This window comes from Typopeltis vanoorti, chromosome 1 (assembly GCF_054136105.1).
Source record: "Typopeltis vanoorti isolate ZY-2024b chromosome 1, IOZ_Tvanoo_1.0, whole genome shotgun sequence".
Lineage (NCBI taxonomy): Eukaryota > Metazoa > Arthropoda > Arachnida > Uropygi > Thelyphonidae > Typopeltis > Typopeltis vanoorti.
The window spans coordinates 188,049,374-188,072,685 of NC_143549.1; the positions used below are offsets into that span (position 1 = coordinate 188,049,374).

The window sequence follows — 23,312 nt, forward strand, 5'->3', positions numbered from 1 at the left end:
TGAGTGTGTTGTCATGGCTTATGCAACCCACACTACAAAATTCAGTTTGGCCATATGATTGCATTTCTATTGATGTGAAAGTTTTGAGTGAATAGCACATCTGTGCTCATCTTAATTGGTCTAATGCAATTAATTGTAGGATAACTTTGAATACTTTAATTTGTCAATTAACTGTAACCAAATCTGCACAGAGTTGAGGACAATGTGTTTGTTTTAAGATACTGTATATTAGAAAACAATTATGAAGGAGAATGCTATATTTGGTTGGTATATTTGAATTACTCAAAGGCGTAAAATTTGGAAGAGGAGGATGAAGTTTATCTCCTTTGATTATAATACTGTCTCCCATTGTAAATATGGGCAAAAACGTTATAAATTTATTGAAAATTATATATTAAAAACTTGTTCTATATTATATATAATATCTTCCCTACCACATCAAGTTCACACTTCACGTATGCAAAACAGATGAAATTCAGAAAACAAAAACAGCAACTCATGACAAAGTTCAACTGGATCGGTTGACACAATAACCAATCACAGCCTCTAGGTGCTATTGTCTCAGAGTTAACCCTGCCTCACCTTCTCAGCAGTTTAAAACTACTAGTTTTAAACTGCTCAGAAATTTGCACTAAGAATTTGACCTGCTGTACCATCTGTACATCTTTTCAAAGGGCTCAAAGGTGTATGCATCGTGAACGCACACCCAGACTATTAAAGCAAATGTGATGCAATGTTTACGTGTCAAAAAGTGCCCAAGCATTAGTATATTGTATTTACTTTTAGGAATCATGCGAAGTCTGGAAACAATTACGAGAGTCTTTAATGGAAATAAATGCAAAAATATAATATTAGTGATATCACTTTTTGATGGATGAGCAATGCACATCTAGCACACCCTGAATATTCACTCCTGGTATTACTTGAAGTTGAGTTCGAAGTTATATCGTAGTGTTTAGTGTTTGTGCAAGCTCCTGATAAGATAAGTATTATTTTCAGTTATCGTTGATAAAAATACTTAATATTGCGTAGTTTTGTTTGCCTTGCGTATTTTAGTGCGTCTATTTGTGTGTTTTTGGTGTGTTATAACTTATTATTTGATAAAACACATTGCAATAATCATGGCACCTGTACGAAGGAAAATGGTGGCCAGTAATGATGGTTCGCCATCTTTATCAAAGAACGGTAGTATAAAAGAAATGAGTCAGTGTACTAGCTGGGAAATGTACGCTTTGCGGAGTGCGGTTGGAGTGTGGATAGATGATAATAAAGGATTAAATGTGTGTAGAAAATGTAGGGAGAATGAGGAATTGAAGTGTATTTCGGATCGTGAGTGTGATATTTTTGTCAAACTTCAGAATGAAGAAAATAGTGATATGACAAGAAACGGCAAGGTTGTACATGAGAATTATGAGAGTGTGAATGTAGAAAGTGTGAATGATAGTATTAATGGTTTCTCAGAGAATAAAAAAGATGAGATAGATGCATTGAGTGAGATCGTGTTGTTGAATGGTGTGATAGAAAGGGCAAAACAGCTAGAGTGCATGAACAAAAGTCGACTGAATGAACCAACCAATAATAAAAGGTATGACAGGAAAAATAGGCGTATGAATGTGAACGTGAACAAAATGAAGGATAGAGTGCTGTATGGAGACTCGTTAGTACGAGGTGTGTTAGTAGAGGATTTGACAAAACCGTACCAACCTGGTGCGACCATAAAGGATGTAACTGAGTCTATTAGAGAGCAAAAGGAAAGGGTGAAAGAAATGATTGTTGTGACAGGTACGAATGATTTGAAAGGAGATAAAATGGAAATGATAGAAAACCTGAATGAATTGTTTGAGGTAGCAAAAGAAAAGAGTGAGAGAGTTAGAATGATTAGTCTTTTGCCACGGTATGACAGTGAAATGTTTAAAAGGAGGGCGATAATTGCGAATGACTTTATGCGTGGGTTATGTATGATGAGTGGTGTGGAATTTGTGGATGTGTGGAGTGAGTTTAATGGGCGAAAGGTTCTATATAAGATGGATGTCTTGCATTTGAATGGTTATGGTGTAAGAAGACTTGAGAAAGTGTTGCTGAATGTAGTGGATGTGCAAATTCAGGGAAACTAGATTTGTTAAGGGGGGGGGGAGTAGATATACAGTCCTTAGGGAGGCAGTTGAATGTAAGAATGAATATAATATGCTAGAGCAAATAAGGACAACAAACCAGAGTGAGATAATTAATATAAGGCATCAAGGTAGGGTTGGGGCTAATGGGGGTCTTAAATTCATGTACACTAATACTAGGAGTATTAGGAACAAGAAGGAAGAGTTTTTGGCCATGATTGGCACTTCCAAACCACAGGTTATTGGTATTAGTGAAACATGGCTGACTGTAGATGATATAGCTAGTGGGATTGAATGTGATGGGTATAGTGTGTTCAGGAATGACAGAGAGAATAAAATGGGGGGAGTATTGTTGATGATAGCTGATGAGCTACAGCCAAGGAGAATAGAAGATGAATTGCAGGATAGAGAAAAGAGCACATTTGAGGCCATTTGGTGTGAGATTGTGGCTAGCAGAACTAAATATACAATTGGGTGCTGCTATAGACCAGGTGATGGAAAAGATGGTGGTGACAGTATGCACAAGCAAATAGAAGAAATGAGTGGAAGGAGGGTGATTATTATGGGAGATTTCAACTATGGTCGCATTGATTGGAGTGAAGAGAGGACACACGGGAGGAAGGAATTAGATTTTATGCAATAATTAAGGGATAACTATCTGCGACAGCATGTAATGGAAAATACTAGGGGTCAGAGAGTGCTTGACCTAGTAATTACATCTGAGGATTTGGCTGTAACAAATATGACCACATTGCCGCCAATCGGTGAGAGTGATCATAGGGTCTTGACTTGGGAGGGGGCTAAAGGTGTAGAATTTTCAATTAAGACAGGGTAACAGGGTACATGTGGAATTATCGGGCTGGACAGTATGACAAGCTTAGGAGTTTGATTGGCTCAGTGCCATTGCATGTACAACTGCAAGGACTAGAAGTTGATAGTGCATGGGAGGTAGTTAAGAAGTGCTTGCATGAAGCAATGGCTGACTGTATACCTAGAGTCTGAATAATAAATCAAGTAGGGGTTAAATGGATGAATAACACCATTAAGCTTGAGCTGCAAAAAAAGAAACAACTATGGAGGGAATTTAAGGAGAAAGGTGACCGGCAGGCACATGAACGGTATAAAGCGCAGGTCAGAAGGGTGACGAGTGTGGTAAGAAAAGCAAAAAAGGATTATTATTATTATTATTATTATTATTACGGGTATCTCCATGGAGTCAGTAGACTCATCGCGGGAGACCCAAACTAGCAAAACAACATCTGTCATATCTCTTCTTGAATTCATTTACAGATGAAGAGCTCACAACAAAGTCAGGCAATGAATTCCACTCATTCACCACCCTCCAGGCAAAAAACCTTGTTCTGACACCTTTGTTAACCACACTCTTCTTTAATTTCCAGAGATGACCTCTTGTTCTTCCATCACTATCACACAGCTGAAACATTTCCCCTGCATCAATCCTATAAAAACCTTTTAGTAATTTGAATGTTTCTATCATATCCCCTCTTCTTCGCCTATCAACCAATCTCTGCAATCCACAAGCTCTCAATCTATCAATGTAGGGAGCATTTTTTATATCACTCACCAACTTGGTCACTCTTCTCTGAACCCTCTCCACAGCCTCCTCATCTCCAAGGAATCCAGGTGACCAGACCTGAGCACAGTAATCCAAATGTGGAAGTATCAATGCTTTATAAAGGGGAATAATAACCTCTTTATCTCTGGATGTCAGTGTGTTCCTCAACAACCAAGTAATCCTATGTGCAATCTTGGACACCTTAGCAATGTGTCCTCTGAACTTCATCTCCTTATCTACCAATACCCCTAAGTCCCTAGCCTCATCAATCTCTTGGAGTACCTTTCCATCGATGTAGTACACAGCTGGTAATCTTTTAATCCCAAAATGCAAGACTTTACACTTTTCCACATTGAACTGACATCCATTTTCTTTTGCCCATTTTACCAGCTTATTTAAATCCTCCTGCAAACTTTCAACATCAGCTTGATTTTTTATTGCACTACACAACTTTGCATCATCAGCAAACAACTGAATATCTCCCTTTAAGCCGTTTCCTATATCATTTATATACAAATTAAACAACATTGGCCCAAGCACAGAGCCCGAAATTACGAAAGAACATTGACCATGCAGGCTAAAGAGAATCCCAAACAGCTTTTTAGATATGTAGCAAGTAAAAGGAAAAATGTACATGGCAGAATGATTTTAAAGAATGCCGATGGTAGGGAGGTAACTAAATCAGTTGAGATAGCTGAGTTACTGAGTGAGCACTTTGCAAGAATATATCATCCAGGTGGTGACAATGCAGAAACGAATAAACCAGTAGATTATACGGGAATTGTGGTGAATGAAGTGGAGGTGAGTAGTCTATTGCATAACCTCAATGTCAATACAACTGTGGGATTGGATGGTATACCAGCTCGTGTAGTACGAGAAGCAGCTAAAGAATTGTCAGTACCCTTGACCATTTTGTTTAATTTGAGTCTCAGGTCTGGGTTAGTCCCGAGGGGGTGGAAAGAGGGGAAAATAGTTCCACTGCATAAAGGTGGTTCCAAGACTGCTGTTGTAAATTACCGATCGATTAGCATATCAGGAATGATTGTCAAGGTCTTAGAGAAATTAGTCAAGAAAAGAATACAGGATTGGATAGATGAAAATGGAATATTGTATGGGGGACAAGATGGTTTTGTGAAGGGTAGATCATGCCTCAGTAACTTGCTCACGTTTTATAACACAGTGACGGCTGAACTGGATAGGGGTAATGGGTATACAGTGATACTACTGGACCTTGCCAAGGCCCTTGACAGGATACCACATGGAACCCTAATCAGTAAACCGGAGCAGATGGGGATAGATATAGGCTTGGTGAGAAGGATAGGAGGGTGGTTGAAGGAGAGATACCAGAGAGTGGTTTATTCAGGAGTGGAGTCAAAAAGACGTCTTGTGACTAGTGGAGTGCCACAGGGCTCTGTTCTTGGACCACTGCTTTTCAGTTTGTTCATCAATGATATTGGAAAGGATTTGAGAGGAAGTGTTCACTTGTTTGCTGATGATGCAAAGTTGGGTAGAGCAATTGTGAGTGCACAGGATGTCAAAATTTTACAGGATGATTTGGATAGTTTGGAGGACTGGGCTAGGAAAAATGGATGTGAGTTTAATGTGGCAAAGTGTAAGGTTATGCACTTTGGGGTGAAAAGAACAGCAGCAGTATATCACATTGGTGGAACCGTACTCCAGGAGATTGATGAGGCCAGGGATTTGGGAGTGCTGGTGGATAGGGAGTTGAAGTTTAGGGGGCACATTGCAAAAGTAACTAAAGCAGCTCACCAAATCACTTGGCTTATGAAAAATACTTTAACATGCAGAGACAAACAAGTTGTTGTTCCTCTGTATCGAGCCTTGATAAGACCCCATCTGGACTTCTGTGCCCAGTTATGGACACCAGGGTTTCTTCGTGATGGGGAGGAGGTGGAGAGGGTCCAGAGACGAGTGACCAAGATGATAGCAGGTCTGTGGAATGAACCTTATGAGAATAGGTTGAGGATTTGTGGGTTGCAGAAATTGGACGATAGGCGAAGGAGGGGTGATATGATTGAGACATTCAAATTACTCAAGGGTTTTTATAAGATTGATCCAGAAGATATTTTTGAAAATATGACTGGTGGTGGGAGGACTAGGGGCCATGCATGGAAGCTGGGCAAGAGCATGGTTGACAAGGGTGTTAGAGCTAGGTTTTTTACTTGGAGAGTGGTGAATGAGTGGAATAAGCTTCCAGAGTCTGTTGTGGGTGCTACGACCATGAATGAGTTCAAGGCAAGATATGATAGATACTGTGTGAATGTTGAATAGTTGTTCCAGACATGATGTTAGGGCCTCCCTCGATGAGTCTGTCGACGCCTTGGAGTTTCCCGGAACAACAACAATAATAATAATAATAATAATATAAAAATATACAGGTTAATCAAACATTCTGATTAATTTCATTTGTTTTTAATACCAAAACTACATTAGTAACAAATGAATGTACCAAAAATTTATCATTATTCTATAACACTGGTTAGAGATCTAAAATAACTTTTAAGGACTTATTGTAATTTATTATTAATTTTCTTTTGAAGCAAACTTTTTTAAAGTAAGGTATGAATAAAATCAGAAATACAAATTTCATTTTTTATAAGAATTAACACAGAGAATTGTATGATGCAGGACATTACAAATAACTACTTTGTAAACATTCATAATAAAGATTACAAAGCAGTTATATATTGCTCATCACTAATTGAATGGTGGCCAAATCAACCTGCATCAAAGGATGACAACATCAACTAAAAGTCATTGTGTGCTCAAATGCACAATGTATTTAGCAGTTGCAATATCAGTATGCAGTGCTTCTTTTACTTCTATAACTAATTCCTGACGATGTCCATATTAGCATATCCTGAGTACAAAATATGAAATATTGAATCCCTAACAAAGTTTTTTGTAAGAGTATTCATTATTTATGTGATTAAAAAGAACCAAAAATTCTTCTACATAATGAAATGATATAAATTGATAAAATATAATTGATGATAAAACTTCAAACAAATGAAATTAAGAAATGTTAATCTTTGATGGGATAGAAGCCTCACCTTAGTGACTTTTAATCGTTCAAGCTGTGATTCTTTATTAATTATTTCTCTTTGCATTTGGGCTTTGGTTTTTTCTAAGGAGCTCTGTAAAGAATGCAGTGACTCTACTTGATTCTATCAAAAAGTAAAGAGATCATATTAAGAATTCATACTATTTGAGTCTGTGAGCATAAGTCTATCTCATATATCACAGAGTGAATTCTTACATTTAAATTAATAATGACACTTTGGTAATTAGATAAATGTGTGAAAAGTTGTTAACGGCCTTGATATTTAAAGTAGCTTCGAGTGCTTGCAGTATTATACAATCAAAGTCATTGAAAGTCTCTTTGCTGTATTCTGAATCTACCGGAAAGGTGGAAGTTCTTCAGTCAGTCAGAGACATCTCCATCAGTTACGAATTAATAGAGGCCTGGATGACAAAGTAGTTAGCATCTCCACTCTCCAAGCAACAGCCTGTGGGTTCAAATCCCAATGTGGACATGGATGCTTTGTGATGTCTCTAAGTGGTAGATGAATTTCTTCACCTCATGTGAGACCCTCACCTTGACTACTGGCAGCATGAAGTGGCTTGAAAAATCTCCATGTTCACTTCTAGAGAAGGGGTGTTCCTAGATTACATAGCCCATAGCTATCCTAAGTATAATAATGTACTATAGGTTAACAGCTCGCAGCAAGTATAAAGATACATACAAACATGCAAAATTATAACTATAATATATACATATAGTTATATAACTATACTATATGCTGGCCTGGTTGGACAAGGAGCTAGCGTATCCGCTCTCCAGCCAAAAGGCTGCAGGTTCGAATCCCGCAATGGGCATGGACGTTTGTGATTGTCTGTGAAAAAACTAGTGATGGTAGTGGGCAGTAGATGGCATTGGTGTAGGTGATAAGGTTTGCTGTAGTTGGAGAAGGAGAGTTGTAGAGTAGGTGCCCTCCCTCAATGAGTCTTTGAATTCCCTGGAGGTGCCACATAATAATAATAATAATTATATCGCCCAAGTGAAACCTTTTGGCTCTTTATTTTAGATCTAAAATAACTTTTAAGGATTTGCTGTAATTTAGTATTAATTTTCTTTTAAAGCAAACTGTTTAAAGCAAGGTAAGAATAAAATTAGACATATGAAGCTTATTTTTTATAAGAATTAACACAAAGAATTGTCTGATGCATGGCATTCATGATACTATAGGTTAAAAGCTCATAGCAAGTATAAAAATACATATATACATGCAAAATTATAACTATATTATATATATAGTTATATGACTATATGCCGGCCTAGTTGGCTGAGTGGCTAGCGTATCTGTGCTCATGAATGTTTAAACAAGAATGTCTACAAAGCAGTTATATATCGCTCATCACAGTAAAACAATTCTGCAGATAAACAGGACAACCTGACAGCAATGAACAAGGAAGCTTGCCTGTTCAGCCGAGGCATAATCGTGTTGCCACATACTCTGCCAGAATGTGCTTGGAAGTTTTTTGGTGGAGAGACAACTAATGGGAAATCCATTTAAAGAATAAACATGTAACCACAGTAAACATAATTTAATAAGATTAAGCAGTTAGCATCTAGATATTTGGTTCTGTGTATCACAAATGATTTTCAGTGCAGCAGTGAAGAACAATGGAAAATTTAAATACAACAAACTCAAACTGCATTCAATCTAATAGACAAGCTTAGGTGTTGAATGTTATTCACAACTTATTTTTAATGGTATTACAACACCAAAAGAATTAAATTTGGTGTTGTAATACCATTCACTGTCATGTATTAACCGCAATATGTTCTGAAGATGCTAGTTTGAAATACAGAAAAATACGAGCCAATTAATAAACATCTTTTTATAATTTAGTTCATGTAGTGTTGTAACCATTAAAAATAGTTATGAAACTATGTTCTATAACAATGATTATCTTATGTGCAGTTGTGAGGATGCCAGATTATAAACCATTAACCTACTGATATTCTAAAAATTAGAGCCTCCGTAGCTCAGTCAGTATAGACGAAGCCCTTTGGTCAGAAAAACTTGGGTTCGATTCCCGACCACGACGTGAAGAAACTTCATCTGGTCTCTTTCGACGCAAGGTGAGTTAGCTGGTCTCATACGGAGGAAGTGGGTTTATTCACCTGGAAACTCAGGATTTTTGTCCCCCAGGACAAGCAAGCAGCCCCATGAATACACATGGATTACAGTCATGATTATGTCCTAGCCATATGCCGGTCCCAAGCATGGATACAACTGGGGGCAGGGGAGAGCAATGGTGAACTACCCTGTAAAATCTCACCAGGAACACTTTGTGGGCAATGCCTACAAAATCACTTAGGGTTGGAAACGACTGAAAAGGGAAAAACCACCACCACCATTCTAAAAATTACATCACATAGTTGTACACAGAGCAAGTGTACAATTTTTTCAGATGTTATGCATATCAAACATCTGTACATCATCTTTCCAAAAATATTGAATAGTGAAATCAAAAATGTCAAAAGTTCACATAATCTATTTCTCACAAATATCTTATTAGCAAGAAATTTTGATCATCATACAAATTACTACTCTACTGTCCAAAAACCAAATATGAAATTATTAATAATTTCTCTTAAAGACACTTCAGCAATTGCATCTTATATTCTTAGGAAATTTCAACTTACTGGCAAGTACAAACCTGTCAATCAAATCAGCCTACAGTAGTCATCTTCTACTACTTTGCAAACACCTGCTCTGAGAAAATCACAGAAATTATCCTCATAGAATTTCCTATTCTACCCAAGATTCTCAGCCATTTTCCAAGCCCTGATTCAACAGAACATGTAGCAAAGCAGCTGAAGGAAAATACTCAGCTTACAGGTTGTTTGCAACAAGAAGCTCATATTAAACTTCATATTTAGCCTATACTGAAATACAAAAATAAACACTAGCAAATCCAAATCTGACTTCATAAAGGCCAATAGCAGAAAACTTGCCTCATATCCAAAAAGATGTGACACTTTTGGGAAATTATGAAATTATAGACCAATCTGTGTGTTAGGTGTTGTGGTTAGTGTTGGATAGACGGTGAGAATCAGGATCCAGAATTGGGTTGACAACAATGGTATTATCTTTGATGGACAGCATGGATTTGCTAAAGGGAGGTCAATGTTTTAGTAGTCTACTTACTTCAATAAGGTGACAGCAGCAATGGTTTAACTTTTGATGATAAGTTTATAGTCAAACTAGAGTAGATGGGTTGTTAGATTACTGCATTGGATTGGCTATGTGATAGATATCAGCAAGTTGTGAATGGGGGAGTAACATCCCAGAATAGGAACGTCATTAGTGGTGTGCCTCAGAGGTCTGTTTTAGGACCACTGCTGTTTAACTTGTATATTAATGATATTGGGTTAGATTTTAATGGGGATATTCTGTTGTTTGCAGATGATGCAAAGTTGGGACAAACTATGTTGATGTTGTAGCCGTACAAGAAGACATGAATACATTGAGTGAATGTGCATGGGAGTGGGGATGCCAGTTCAACATTGCAAAATATTATTATTATTATTATTATGTGACACCTCCCGGAAGTCCAAAGACTCATCGAGGAAGGGGCATCTACTCTACAACTCTGTCTCTACTACTCAATTCACCAACTACAATGAACCACAACTAAACCAAGACCATCTATCACCACTAGTATTTTTACAGACAATCACAAACATCCATGCCGATGGCAGGATTCAAACCTGCAGCACTTTTGCCTGGAGAGCAGATATGCTAACCACTTGGCTAACCAGGCCGGCAATATAAGGTTTTTAAATTTGGAAAACAAAGATGGGATGCAGAATTTACTCTTCATGGGGATATATTGTTGGAGATGGAGGAAATAAGAGAAAAATAAGAAAAAAATGTAGAATTTAAAATTTTGTTAATTCTAGATAATGCTCCAGGTCATCTGTCTTATATTGGTGATCTTCACCAAGTTCAAGGTCATGTTTCTCCCTCCAAACACTACTTCATTGATCCAACCAATGGATCAGGGAGTTCTAGTAGTGTTGAAGTCTTTACGGGGTTAGCCTAGTGGCTTTGTGCTTTGCAACCATATGCCTGGAGAAGGAGTGTCCTAGGTTCGATTCCCATCGACGACGCAAGGAACTTAAGGATCTTCCTCAGCCATAGCCAAGTTAGCCGGTCTTAGGCATGGACAGCAGGGGTTTTTCATCAGGGGTTTTATCTGCCAGTTTATCTGGGGTTTTTCATCCCGCAAGCAGGCAAACCATTCCCATGAACACATACAGATTACAGTCAGGAATACTGACCCAGCCATAGACCTGATTCATCAGCTATGCCAGTTCTAAAGTCTGGATAAAATTTGGGGAGACTAAGATGGTGCCATACATCCCTAAAGGGAACTCATGGCCGTTGTATCATCATCATATTATAATTAATTAAGTAGTGTTTAAGGTTTATTATCTATGGAGAACTTTTTCACAAGCGATTTCTGCTAACGAAGGAAACGACCAGACTCTCATGCAATTCTAGAAAGCATTCAATATTTAATATTTATCATGCTATTAAAAATATTGCTGTAGTTTGGGTTGAAGTGACCTCTCAATGTATGAGTCACATATGGAAAAAGACATTAACCCCAATAGACATGGACCCCAATGTTGAAAGCTACCTACTAGTAGAAAAGAGAGTACATGACGCATTTGCTTGCTATTACCTCGATGAGTGTTTGGACTCTCTGGAGGTGTTAAATAATAATAATTTATGATGAAAAGAAGAGGAATAAGCAAAGAAAATCGGACATTTTCATACAAAGGTTACACCAGAAGAGCCGCAGCCTGGTCCTTCACCTAGGGAAGATAATGAAGATGTGACTGCGGAGGAAGATTTGGGTGATTATTCTCCTGTTTTATAGTGGCAGTAATGCACAGTGCAGTTTTATAATAAGGTTTAAAAATTAAAATGACAGTATACTTATTGCGGCTGAGTCCCTAACCTCTATAACTCTGTTTCCTCTATCCTCAAACATACTCATGCATCCACATATTCCAGATCACTTTTCCTCCATTCTGCATTATCATATCACGGCAACATGCTCACTATCTTTCCTCAGATACATTTTTACTGCACTATGTTTAACATCAACCTAAAAGCTCTTGCTATGTAATTCATACTTCCTCTAAGGTCATTTGTCCCAACCATTACTATCATCTCCTCCACAATTTTGCCCCTCTTCACTGCCAATGCCACACACTATTGTTGAACCATGCAAGCACTCCTCTGGCACTCTACTATGCACACCTCAAATCATGGAATCTCCATATATGACACCCCGAATAAATTAATTCATTCTTCTCTCAGTGACATACCTGACTCATATAGCTTCCAATCTCTCTCTCACTCCCCCTCTCTCTCTCTCTCCCCTTTTTCTCACCATCCTCTCCTTTGGTTCAACACTTTCATCTTTTTGCAATTTCCTGTCTTCCCCCGTCTCTCCCATCTCTTGCCTTCCTTTCTCCCTTGCTCTCTGATGCTATTCTCTTATAGCCAACCTCTCTATCCTACCAAGATCTTTATTCACCCTCCTCAACTCAGTCTTCATTCCTTCCATCTCCTTTCTCAACAGTCTATTTCTCTCTCCACACATTCTGCTTTCAATTGCCATTCACAGAGACACAATCATAGCCATCAGACAAACCATCTCCATCAGCTAAATTATCCAAAGCTAAATCTATATGTAGGTCTTTAATATTCTCTCCTTTCTCCGAAACACTCTGGCAACTCTCTATCCTACCAAGATCTTTATTCACCCTCCTCAACTCAGTCTTCATTCCTTCCATCTCCTTTCTCAACAGTCTATTTCTCTCTCCACACATTCTGCTTTCAATTGCCATTCACACAGACACAATCATAGCCATCAGACAAACCATCTCCATCAGCTAAATTATCCAAAGCTAAATCTATATGTAGGACTTTAATATTCTCTCCTTTCTCCGAAACACTCTGGCATCCAGAAACTGAAAATCATTTATTTCTGAAGTACTATCTCTGCCACTACTAAATCCTGAGATCGAGACACTCAACTCCCAGAGCCTCCCACTGCTTGCAATTCATGCACACATACACATTTCCATCTCACACCTGCCACATTGCCACATTCTTTAACATACAATCCTTGGCATCAGAATTGCCTCGCACTACTTAAAAAACTTTCTAAGTTTCTTATGTAATGCATGAAATATGGATTGGTCTGTTTATTTTACAATGATGAAATGAATACATTTAGGCTCTTTGATAATTACCCTTAAGAAAAATACAATTCTATGAAAAAGAAATGCTTTGGTATTGAATGAGGATTCTTGTAATTTTAAGGTTTCTACCAGATTTCTGAGGAAAACTAGCAGTTTAAAACAGCTGTCAGGCCAACAAAACCTTAATCAAAAGAACTAATAAAAGGCAAATATATGAATGCTTTGGCAGCTAGAGAATCTTTTTAGTAGTGCAAGCTAAGGCAACTGCTGGCCTAGTTGACCGAATGGTTAGCGTATCTGCTCTCCAGCCAAAAGGCCGCGGGTTCTAATCCCACGTGAGCATGGATGTTTGTGATTGTCTGTGAAAATACTAATGGTGATGGTGGACAGTAGATGGCATTGGTGTAGATGATGCGGTTGCTGGATGACGGGTGGATGAGGTTGAGTGGTGGAGACGAAGATTTGTAGAGTAGGTGCCCTCCCTCGATGAGTCTTTGGACTCCCTGGAGGCATCAAATAATAATAGTAATAATAATAGTAAAAACTCCAGTGTCGAAGACTGTATTCTCATAAGATCTCTGGTTAGTTATCTAAACTTTCAACTTTTTTTATTTAAAAAATAAAAAAAATAAAACTATATATATAAAAATAAAAATAATAAAATAAAATAAAAAATAAAATTTATCTAAACTTTCAAAGTTCATATATACAGTAAAATCCCTTTTTTTACACTTTCCAGGGGACTGATGGAAAAAAGTGTAAATAGCAGGAAATGTAAAAAACATTAAAAAAAGGCTAAAAGATGACTTACTGTATTGCTAGTATGTGACTCTATACTAGCAATATTACAAAATTTAATAACTAAAAATAAATGAATTTACAATTACTTACATTTATCTATTTAAAAAATCTTTAATTGTTGATTGTTTTTGCTTTTTCTGCACTCTTATAAGTTCCACCTGCCTCTCCACAGTGTATAAGGCATTAAATGCTCCATCGTCTCCTGATGCAATTGCAATATACCACCTCAAAAGAGATAGCTTCCATTGCTTCTTTACTAGTAGGGACGGTAGGTTATTGATCACAGTTTTCTTCAACCACTTCTTCCTCTTCTTCTTCACCAAGATGGTTGGAAAGGATGTCTTCTACACTTGGCACCATTTTCCTCATTTCAAGACTATGTTGATCGCAACAACATCAATACAGTCTTGAAATGAGGAAAACTCATCCATCACATACCAGTTATTGAGCTCTGACATATATTCTTCTTCCTCCTGTAGTTGTTCCTCCTCTTCCACAAACGTAACTCCTGCCTTCTGGAAACAGTTGGATATGGTTTCATGTCCAACTGTTTCCAGAATAACATGCAACCATGCTTTGGCCACATAATGCATGGCATCAAGGATTGATATGGTCATTTGTTTTGGGTCCATACCATTATCATGCATGAACACACGCATTTTCAACAAGCATTTTTCTATATAATCCCATTTAAATACATGGATGATGCCCAGATCTAATGGCTGAAGCTTGCTTGTACAATTAGGGGGAAAGAACACTAATCTAATGTTTCTGAGCTGCAGATCTTCAGGGTGTGCAGGACATTTGTCTAGCAGTAGTAGTATTTTGCAGTGATTTGCCTCCATTTTAGCATCCAGAGCATGCATGGTGGATGTGAAGATGCTGCTGGTCATCCATGCTGTGCTGTTGGCATCATACTTCATAGGCAGATTTTTCACATTCTTAAAACACCTTGGCTTTTTAAATTTACCAATTACCAGTGGAGATAATTTTTCTGATCCATCAGCATTGACCATGAACAAAACAGTTACCCTCTGCTTCCAGCGTAACACTTCTTTCCTTTAAAACACAATGTTTTACTTGGCAGAATGTTATAAAAGAACCCAGTTTCATCAACATTGAAAATATTTTTCGGTTCGTAGTCCTGAATAATAGTCTTTAGTTCATGTTTCTATTGGTTTACAGTTTCCCCTGCAACACTATTACTTTCTCCACACACTTGATTATACACAACATTGTGACGAGTCTTGAAACAATCAATCCATCCATTTGACGCAGTAAAACCATTAATCCCTAACCTCGCAGCAAATTCAAGGTCTTTCACTTGGAGCATAGTACCATCAACTGGAATACCCGATGCTCTAGTAGAAACTAACCACTCTGCCACAAGTTAATCCAATTCACTGTATGTTGATGTCTGTATATATTTTTGTTTTTTTGACATAGTGCCAGATTGCTTTGCATTGATTTCAACGCTTGACCTGTTTTTTACTATTGTGTTCAAAGTGAACACAGAGAGTCCAAGATCTTTTGCTAATTGCACATGTGTTCCGGCATGCCAATCTACACGTTGCAGAATTGCCATCTTTTCTTCTACAGAAATACATTTTCCCTTTATTCTCCATGTTACTAACACGGATCATCCACCATGGCAACTTGAAAGCAACTATCACACGCTAAATTACATAGCAGAAATTCTGCAATATACCACAAGCTTCTGAATTGCGACCACGAACACTAACACTAGAAGCTATGAAGCGATATTTCATGAACTGTGGTTTATTCACTTATATCTAATATTCACGAGTAACAACTGTTACCTGGTAGAAGTGTGAATGTGATTTCGCAATTTGTGCAAGATCCTTGTTCACAATTTCAATACAGCACTGTGAATGTGAAATCACATCACAACACGTTACGAATGCCACGAGCTACTGACAGTTTAAAATTACTGATATGAAAACTTCAAGTTATCAATTCGTACTGTGATTGAAAAATCACGGTATCACTACATCACTGTAGTGATGAGCTGTGATGCCGGAAACGAAACTACAGCCGAAAGCAATGCCATCTGGGAACAGATATGCACAGATTTACGCAGAAATTGATTTGAATGAGAGGAAATTGATTCGAAAATCAGTGTTGCCACCCAAGAAAAAACCGCAAATCACGGGAAATAATGTCCATATCAAGTTGTTAATGGTGGGAAAACAATATATCATAAGAATAGGCCTTAAGACGAGACCAATAGAAAATGATGTACATGGCAGGAAAAAGTAAATTGTGAGAACGTAAAAACAGGGTTTTACTGTGTGTGTGTGTGTGTATATATATATATATATATATATATATTTATTTATTTATTTCCATGTGGTCACATGATTAGGTGACCCAATTTTTTAATCTTTTTTTTCCATTCTGCAATCTGACTGAAGTGTGAATATTCAGCTAAAGCATAATTAATTAAATTTTTAACATTGTGAATTAAATTTTATAAATTTTTTGAACTAAAAAATATACACTTATTAAAATTTTTTATCAATTTTAATAGGTGTGCATGTAAATATATATATATATATATATATATATTTTTTTTTGAAAACATTTGTTTATCAAATTTAATTCCGTATGATTCAGCTGAATATTCAGTGGTTCAGCACATCTCTAATAACAAGAATCTGTATTTAAGTTATGTAGATCTGAAAACGGCATATGACAAGGTGCCTAGAGAAAAGCTGTTCAAAACACTACAGTAATATGGTGTAAATGGGACATTATATCAAGCAATACTTTGTCTATATTGAGTTATGTCAGCAGTTAGAATTGAAAGTGGTATAGAAAGATGAGCTGATGTTAAATCAGTTGCAAGACAAGGGTATATGTTATTTCATAAAATAACATATACCCTCGTCTTGTTCATATTATGCAGGAAATATGTTATTTCCTGCATAATATGATTCATATTATCTATATGAATCATATTATGCAGGAAAGTGGTATTAAAACTGTTATCAAAATTGGAGATGACAATCTCAGCTCTTTACTTTATGCAGATCATATTATTATTATTATTATTATTACTACTAAGAGAGACCTCCAGGAAGTCAGGAACTCATCGAGGTAGGCAACATACTACATGCACCAGCTGTCATACTTTATATGTAGCAATCTTTGCTATGTGGTATCTACTAACACATGTATAATGAATAGCATTATATACATCTGTAAGAATATGTGCAATGCATTATGGGATATAAGGCAAATGATGTGAAGTCATCATCATCATCAAATTCCTGCCATGCCCTCAAGGGGTGTACAGGATATGACAGTACTACATGAAAAATTTACATCATTACTAACTTCCTATCTACAATTTTCCTCCAAATCAGTCTGTTACTTGTCAAGACTCCAACATTATCAGATCTTATATTTCTATCGTCTAAGGCACTTTGTACCGTATCAATCCACCTATATCTTGGTCTTCCTCTGGGTCGTTTTCCTGCCAACCTGGCAGAGAACACTTGCTTTGCTAATCTTTCCTCTCCCATTCTATTTAAGTGACCATACCATCTGAGATTAGCTCTGCTAACGCATTCCTGGATGCTGACAATGTCAAGTTCTTTCCTAATATCCTCATTTTTAATATGATATTGCCATTGATGCCATCTGTTCACGCCTCTAATCTTTCTCAGGACTCTCATATCTGCGGTCTCTAGTCTTTGGTCAAGTGTTTTACTTCTGACCCAGCTCTCAGATCCATAAGTTAAAATTGGTTTGAACAGTCTTGTATACAGCTAATTTAGTGTTCCGACTAATTTCTTTCTTATTCCATATGAATTTATTCAATTGACTTCCCACGATACCAGCTTTGCTGATTCTGTTGTCTATTTCTATATTTAGTTTACCATCTTCAGTAAAAATTGTGCCTAAGTAGCTGAAATGTTTTACTTGTTCCACAGGTTCTCCATTCACAACACAGTTGACATTTTCAATGATTCTGCCTATTTTCATTGTCTTTGTCTTTTTATTGCTGACCTTCATACCATATCTATTACAACAGCTATTCAATTTGGTCAGAGAATCTTGCAGACTTGTAGCGGATTTATTCCTGATGTGAAGTCATTAGCCTCTATATATAAGTAGCCTAATTGTGAAGTGACTTCACGTGCAAACACTGTTTGCTTATGCTTGGATAAAGGATGAAACTAAGAATATAACTTCTTGGTATCTTTAATTTATAACACTCCAAAATCCCTGGCCTGATCAGTTTCTTCTAGCATAATTCCACCAATATAATACCATATTGGATATCTAATCACACCAAAGTGCATGACTTTACATTTACTGACATTGAACTGACATCCATTTTGCCATTCCCACAATTCCAACCTATTCAAATCATTCTGCAAGTACTGCATATCAGCAGCATTCCTGATTAACCTTACCTATCTTTGTATCATCAGCAAATAACTGTATATCACCTGTCAAATCTTTCCCAATGTCATTAATGTACAGATTGAATAACAGTGGACAAAGGACTGATCCTTGTGGAGCACCAATAGTTACCTTAAATCTTGCAAATTGACATGACCCCTATACTACTTTTAGATATCTATCAGTCAGCCATCCTCTTATCTATGTTAATATTTTATAATCCAATCCCATATTCCAATTTATACAACAGTCTTATGCTGTATTCTGTCAAAAGCCTTAGCAAAAGTATCATGGTGTATCCATTCCCCTTGTCTAGCTCAATGGTAACATTATTATAGAATGTAAGCTGCTAAAACGTGATCTTTCCCTGGTAAACCCATGCTGTTCATTGCAAAGTAGAGATTCTCTGTCAATCTATTTCTGAATGTGATTCCTAACCAACTTTTCCAAAATCTTCACCACAACTCCTGCAATACTGATTAGTCAATAATTGGATACAACGGTCTTTGCAACACCCTTGTGCAGTTGGATCACAATAGATTATTATTATTATTATCCCAAGACCCCAAGGAGTCACAGACTCATCTAGGAAGTCCCTTTTGTCATACACACAGCTCATCATATGGTGCCTTAAACATGAAATTTTCTGCCACACCACAATCTTAGACAATGCATTCCAAAGACTAACAACTCTCCATGTGAAAAATCTTCTTCTCACTGAACTGCTCACACCCTCCTTATATAACTTCCAGGGATGACCTGTTATTCTCTCCCAATTTCTCACCATTCTATGAAAAACTTCTTCAGCATTAATCCTATAATAATCCCTTACTAAATTGTACATCTCTATCATATCACCTCTTTTCCTCCTGTCTGTGTGTTAAGGCTTAAGTGCTGGGAGGACATCATGTTGGAGGCTTAATGGAGTACTGACTAGGAAAGGACTAAAAATTAATTTTAATAATTCCAATATTTTGTCTCAGTCACTGAGACATCTTCAGGGAGTATAAATTGGGCATCTGCAGGTTGTACACTTATGACAAGATGTTGGGATACAAGAGTGATACCTAACTGCATCAAACTAAAAATCAAATTCCAGTTGAAAAAAGCTGCCCATACATACAAATGTGCCAGTCTTGCACTACTGCAAGACCCCCCCCCCATAATGCATATCAACCTTGTTGCTGCAAACACCATCATCGACTTGTTACAATCTGAGCACTCAACAATCTTCAGCCCTGAGCTTTGGCCTATTCTCTCAGACATCTCAAAAGCATCCACACAAAAAGAATTCCTAAATATAAAAAATAAGCACATCATAAAGTATAACATTCTGTGGAAATCTAAATCACAACTGCAATTCTAAATATGGAAATCTAATCACAATTCTGTCGCGACACCAAACGAAGTGATGTTGCCAGCCCAAATGTACAACATAGAATATGAAATCAGTCACTTAGCTCTAGAAATAGCCAATAACATCAAACTCGATGTTGCCAATATCCTCATCCAGTCGTCTCCTCCTAAAAGTAATCTATCATCTTGTCAACTTGCTGCTCTCAAAAAGTTACGAAAAGGTAAAAGTATTATCATCACCAGAGTGGATAAGGGTAATGTCACAGTCGTCCTTACTGCCATAGAATATAATCAAAAATTGGACATTATTCCCTGAAATTGTGCTATCTACATCCTACTAGATCATGATCCCACCAAAACACAGGTTAAAAAATTTAAAAGCCTATTTAAAAAAGTATTTTCCTGGCTTCCAAACATTATAAAAAAATACACAAACCCTTCAGTTCTTGTCCTTCCCCCCCACCCAGATATATGGTTTACCAAACATCCACAAGCCTAATTTCCCCCCAAAGACCTATAGTAGATGCCACTGATGCTCCATGCTACGAATTGTCAAAACAGCTGGCAACTCCCCCCCCCCCCCCAAATGGACTTACCACATCCTATATAAAAAATTCGACCCATTTTAAAACCTTGATTGGAAACCTAACTTTAAATAATACAGATATATTGATAAGCTTTGACACCACCTCACTGTTTACTAATATTCCCTTAGATGACACCTTAACATCCTCAGATCTCTTTTCCTTTGTCATCAATTTTGGTTATTTTTCTTAAGAGAATAATATTTACAAACACATAGAGGGAACTGCTATGGGTTCTTCCCTCTCACCACCACTTGCCAATTTTCACATGGAAAATTTTGTAGACTCCTTCATCAGTCACCTAAATGGTCTACATCCAAGAATCCAGTTTACGATGGAAAAGGAAAATAAAAATGGTTTACCCTTCCTAGACACCTTAATGACATGCCTTCTGAATGGTAACCTCTCCTTCACTGTACACAGAAAACTCACTCACACAGGCAGATACATTCACAAACTCGCCCACGATCATCCCTCTCAACAATATGGCATCATTAAATCAATAGAGCCTATAAGCTTTGTTACAGTGGAACCTCAGCAGAACTCATTCATATAAAGAACACCTTGAAATCCAATGGCTACAGTGCTTACAGAATTAAAAAATAATCAGTTATTCTCCAATTCTTTGGACATCCTCTTCACAGAAGATTTTCAGAAATGCCATCACCTTCCCTTACATCCAGAGCATGTCAGAAAAAATAGCCAACTCCTTAAAAAAGTACAACCTCCAAACAGTTTTTGAGCACCAGCGGAAACTTGCTACCCTTATCTGTTCTACCAAAGATCAGCTCCCTACTCTCTCAGTGCCTGGAGTATATAAAGTACCTTGCTCCTGAAAGTTGGCTTACTTTAGACAGATAGGCAGATCAGTCACTACCTGTTTAGATGAACACAAATCTTACATCTGCAATTATGACTATTGGCAATCTGACCTTGTGGACCATGTATTGGACACAACTCACAGGAGCTTCTGGAAAAAATCCACCATGCACCACCATGGAAAATTTAAAAAGGAAACTTTTTGGAATCTGCAGCAACACTCAGAAATCAACATAATTTAAATAAATATCATCATCACCAAATTCCTGCCATGTACCCTCAAGGGGTCTACAGGATATGATAGTACTGCATAAAAAAAATTACATCATTACTAACTTCCTATCTCTACAATTTTCCTCCAAATCAGTCTGTTACTTGTCAAGACTCCAACATTATCAGGGGGGTGCTTAAGGTTCAAAGCTGTATAACTGAGAGGAGCCCTCCAAATAGCCTTTAAAGAAATGCGGAGAACTGACCAGGGCTTCTGACCTAATGTCCAATCCTCACCTTCTCGTAGTGCACCCTGTTGGGTATCTACTTGGATACTGAACGAACGAGGATGGGCTGGCAATTTGGGATTTAGCTGACCAAATTGTATTCTTATTGGTTAAACCAAAATAAAAAATGAAGGTACAACATGACAAAATTTCATGCCGGCTGGGGCGTCGCCCAGTTAAGCAAGGCCCCGCTGTTTTCACCAGGGAACCAGGGCAAACAGCGAAAAGTCAGCTACTGGAACAAATCTGAAAACAAAACCCAACTCAACATCACCAGAGTTAAAGATCGATATTATCAACATAAGAAGCCTGAATGGCAAAGAAATGGAGCTAGCTGAGGAATTAGATAAGTACCAGATTGACATAATAGGGGTGACTGAAAAAAAAAGACCAAAAACTGGTGAGATCTTTCCGAGCAATAAATACAAAATGTTATATTCAGGCAATGACAATCAAGGAAAAGAAGCAGTAGCCATAGTATTCAACACAAAATACGAGGCTAATCTTCTTGAATGGCAGTCAGTCTCAAGTAGAGTAATGTGGGCAAATATGAGAATGGGGAACTGGGCAATAAAACTTATTTGTGCTTATGGTCCAGTGGCGCACTCAGGATTTAATCTTGGAGGGGGCCGAGCGCTCAGGATTTAACCTTTGGGGGGGGGGGAGTTGATATTTTGCGAATATACACTACACATCGCATACGACCTATAACTGAGCATTTGTAGTGATCGCTAATTCATAAGTAGCACACAACATAAATAAAAAAAAATGAATTTTAATTAGGAAAAGATATTTGGAAGGAAATTTTTCTAGTGTTTTTTCTTTTTCTTTGGGGGGGTGCCCAAGCCCCTTCCCCCCCCCCCTCTGGGTGCGCCATTGCTATGGTCCCACAGAAGATTCTACTAAGGTAGAAGTGGAGGAATTTTTTGAGGCTTTAGAAAAAGCAACTGACACAATGAAAAAGGAAAAGTTGGTCCTTGTTGGGGATCTAAATAGCAGAGTAGGAAATGATTGTGAGGCATACAAAAATATTTTGGGAAAATTTGGAGAAAAGAGCAAATCTAATAATAATGGCAATTACCTGTTGGATTTCTGCTCAGGACATGGACTGGTTATTACTAACACCATGTTCCAACATAAAAATGTGCACAAATTCACATGGAGAGAAGAGCCAAGGAATAAGAAAAGTTTCATTGAGTATGTTATTGTTCATAGTGATGTTTTCTCCCTGGTGCAGGACACCAGAGTGTACAGAGGATTAGAAATTGGAAGCGATCACTACTTAGTCTTGAGCAGGATAAAATTGAATTTCATATTGAAAAGAATAACATGTAAGAAAGTTTTAAAGCGAATAAAAGTTGAGCAGCTCTCAGATGTGAACTGTAGACTAAAATACACAAAGATTATTGAAGAAAAAATGAAAGAATTTGAGAACAGGAATCAAACCTTGGAGATTCAGTGGCAAGCCTTGAAGAAAACCCTGATTGATTCAGCCAGAGAGGCATGTGGTGAGGTAGTCTGCATGGATAGAAAAATCAGAACTCCCTGGTGGACACAGGAAGTTAAAGAGGCAGTGAAGGAAAAGAAGAGAGCATATCAAAAGTTCCTGTCAAATAAGTCAGCTTGTGCTCTTAGAGAATATAGAGACAAATGCAAGAATGCTAAACACTGTGTAAAACTAGCTAAACAAAAAGTCATGCGAGGACTTCGGCAAGAATATAGAAAATAAATATCAAGAAGGTGGCAAAATATTCTGGAGGTTGTTGAAGATGCTTAGGAATGGAGGAAAGAGTGCTGTAAAACGAGTTAAAGATG

At 37.4% G+C, this 23,312-nt stretch overlaps 1 protein-coding gene across 1 annotated transcript in view; it reads right to left on the bottom strand.

Moving 5' to 3' along the window:
* Positions 1 to 23,312, bottom strand: part of LOC150110713 (uncharacterized) — a 410,078-nt gene that overhangs the window by 202,736 nt on the left and 184,030 nt on the right. Inside the window, exon 9 of the mRNA XM_090395888.1 lies at positions 6,762 to 6,875. Within this exon, the coding sequence (XP_090252014.1) occupies positions 6,762 to 6,875 (114 nt within the window). The remainder of the gene's footprint in view (positions 1 to 6,761; positions 6,876 to 23,312) is intronic.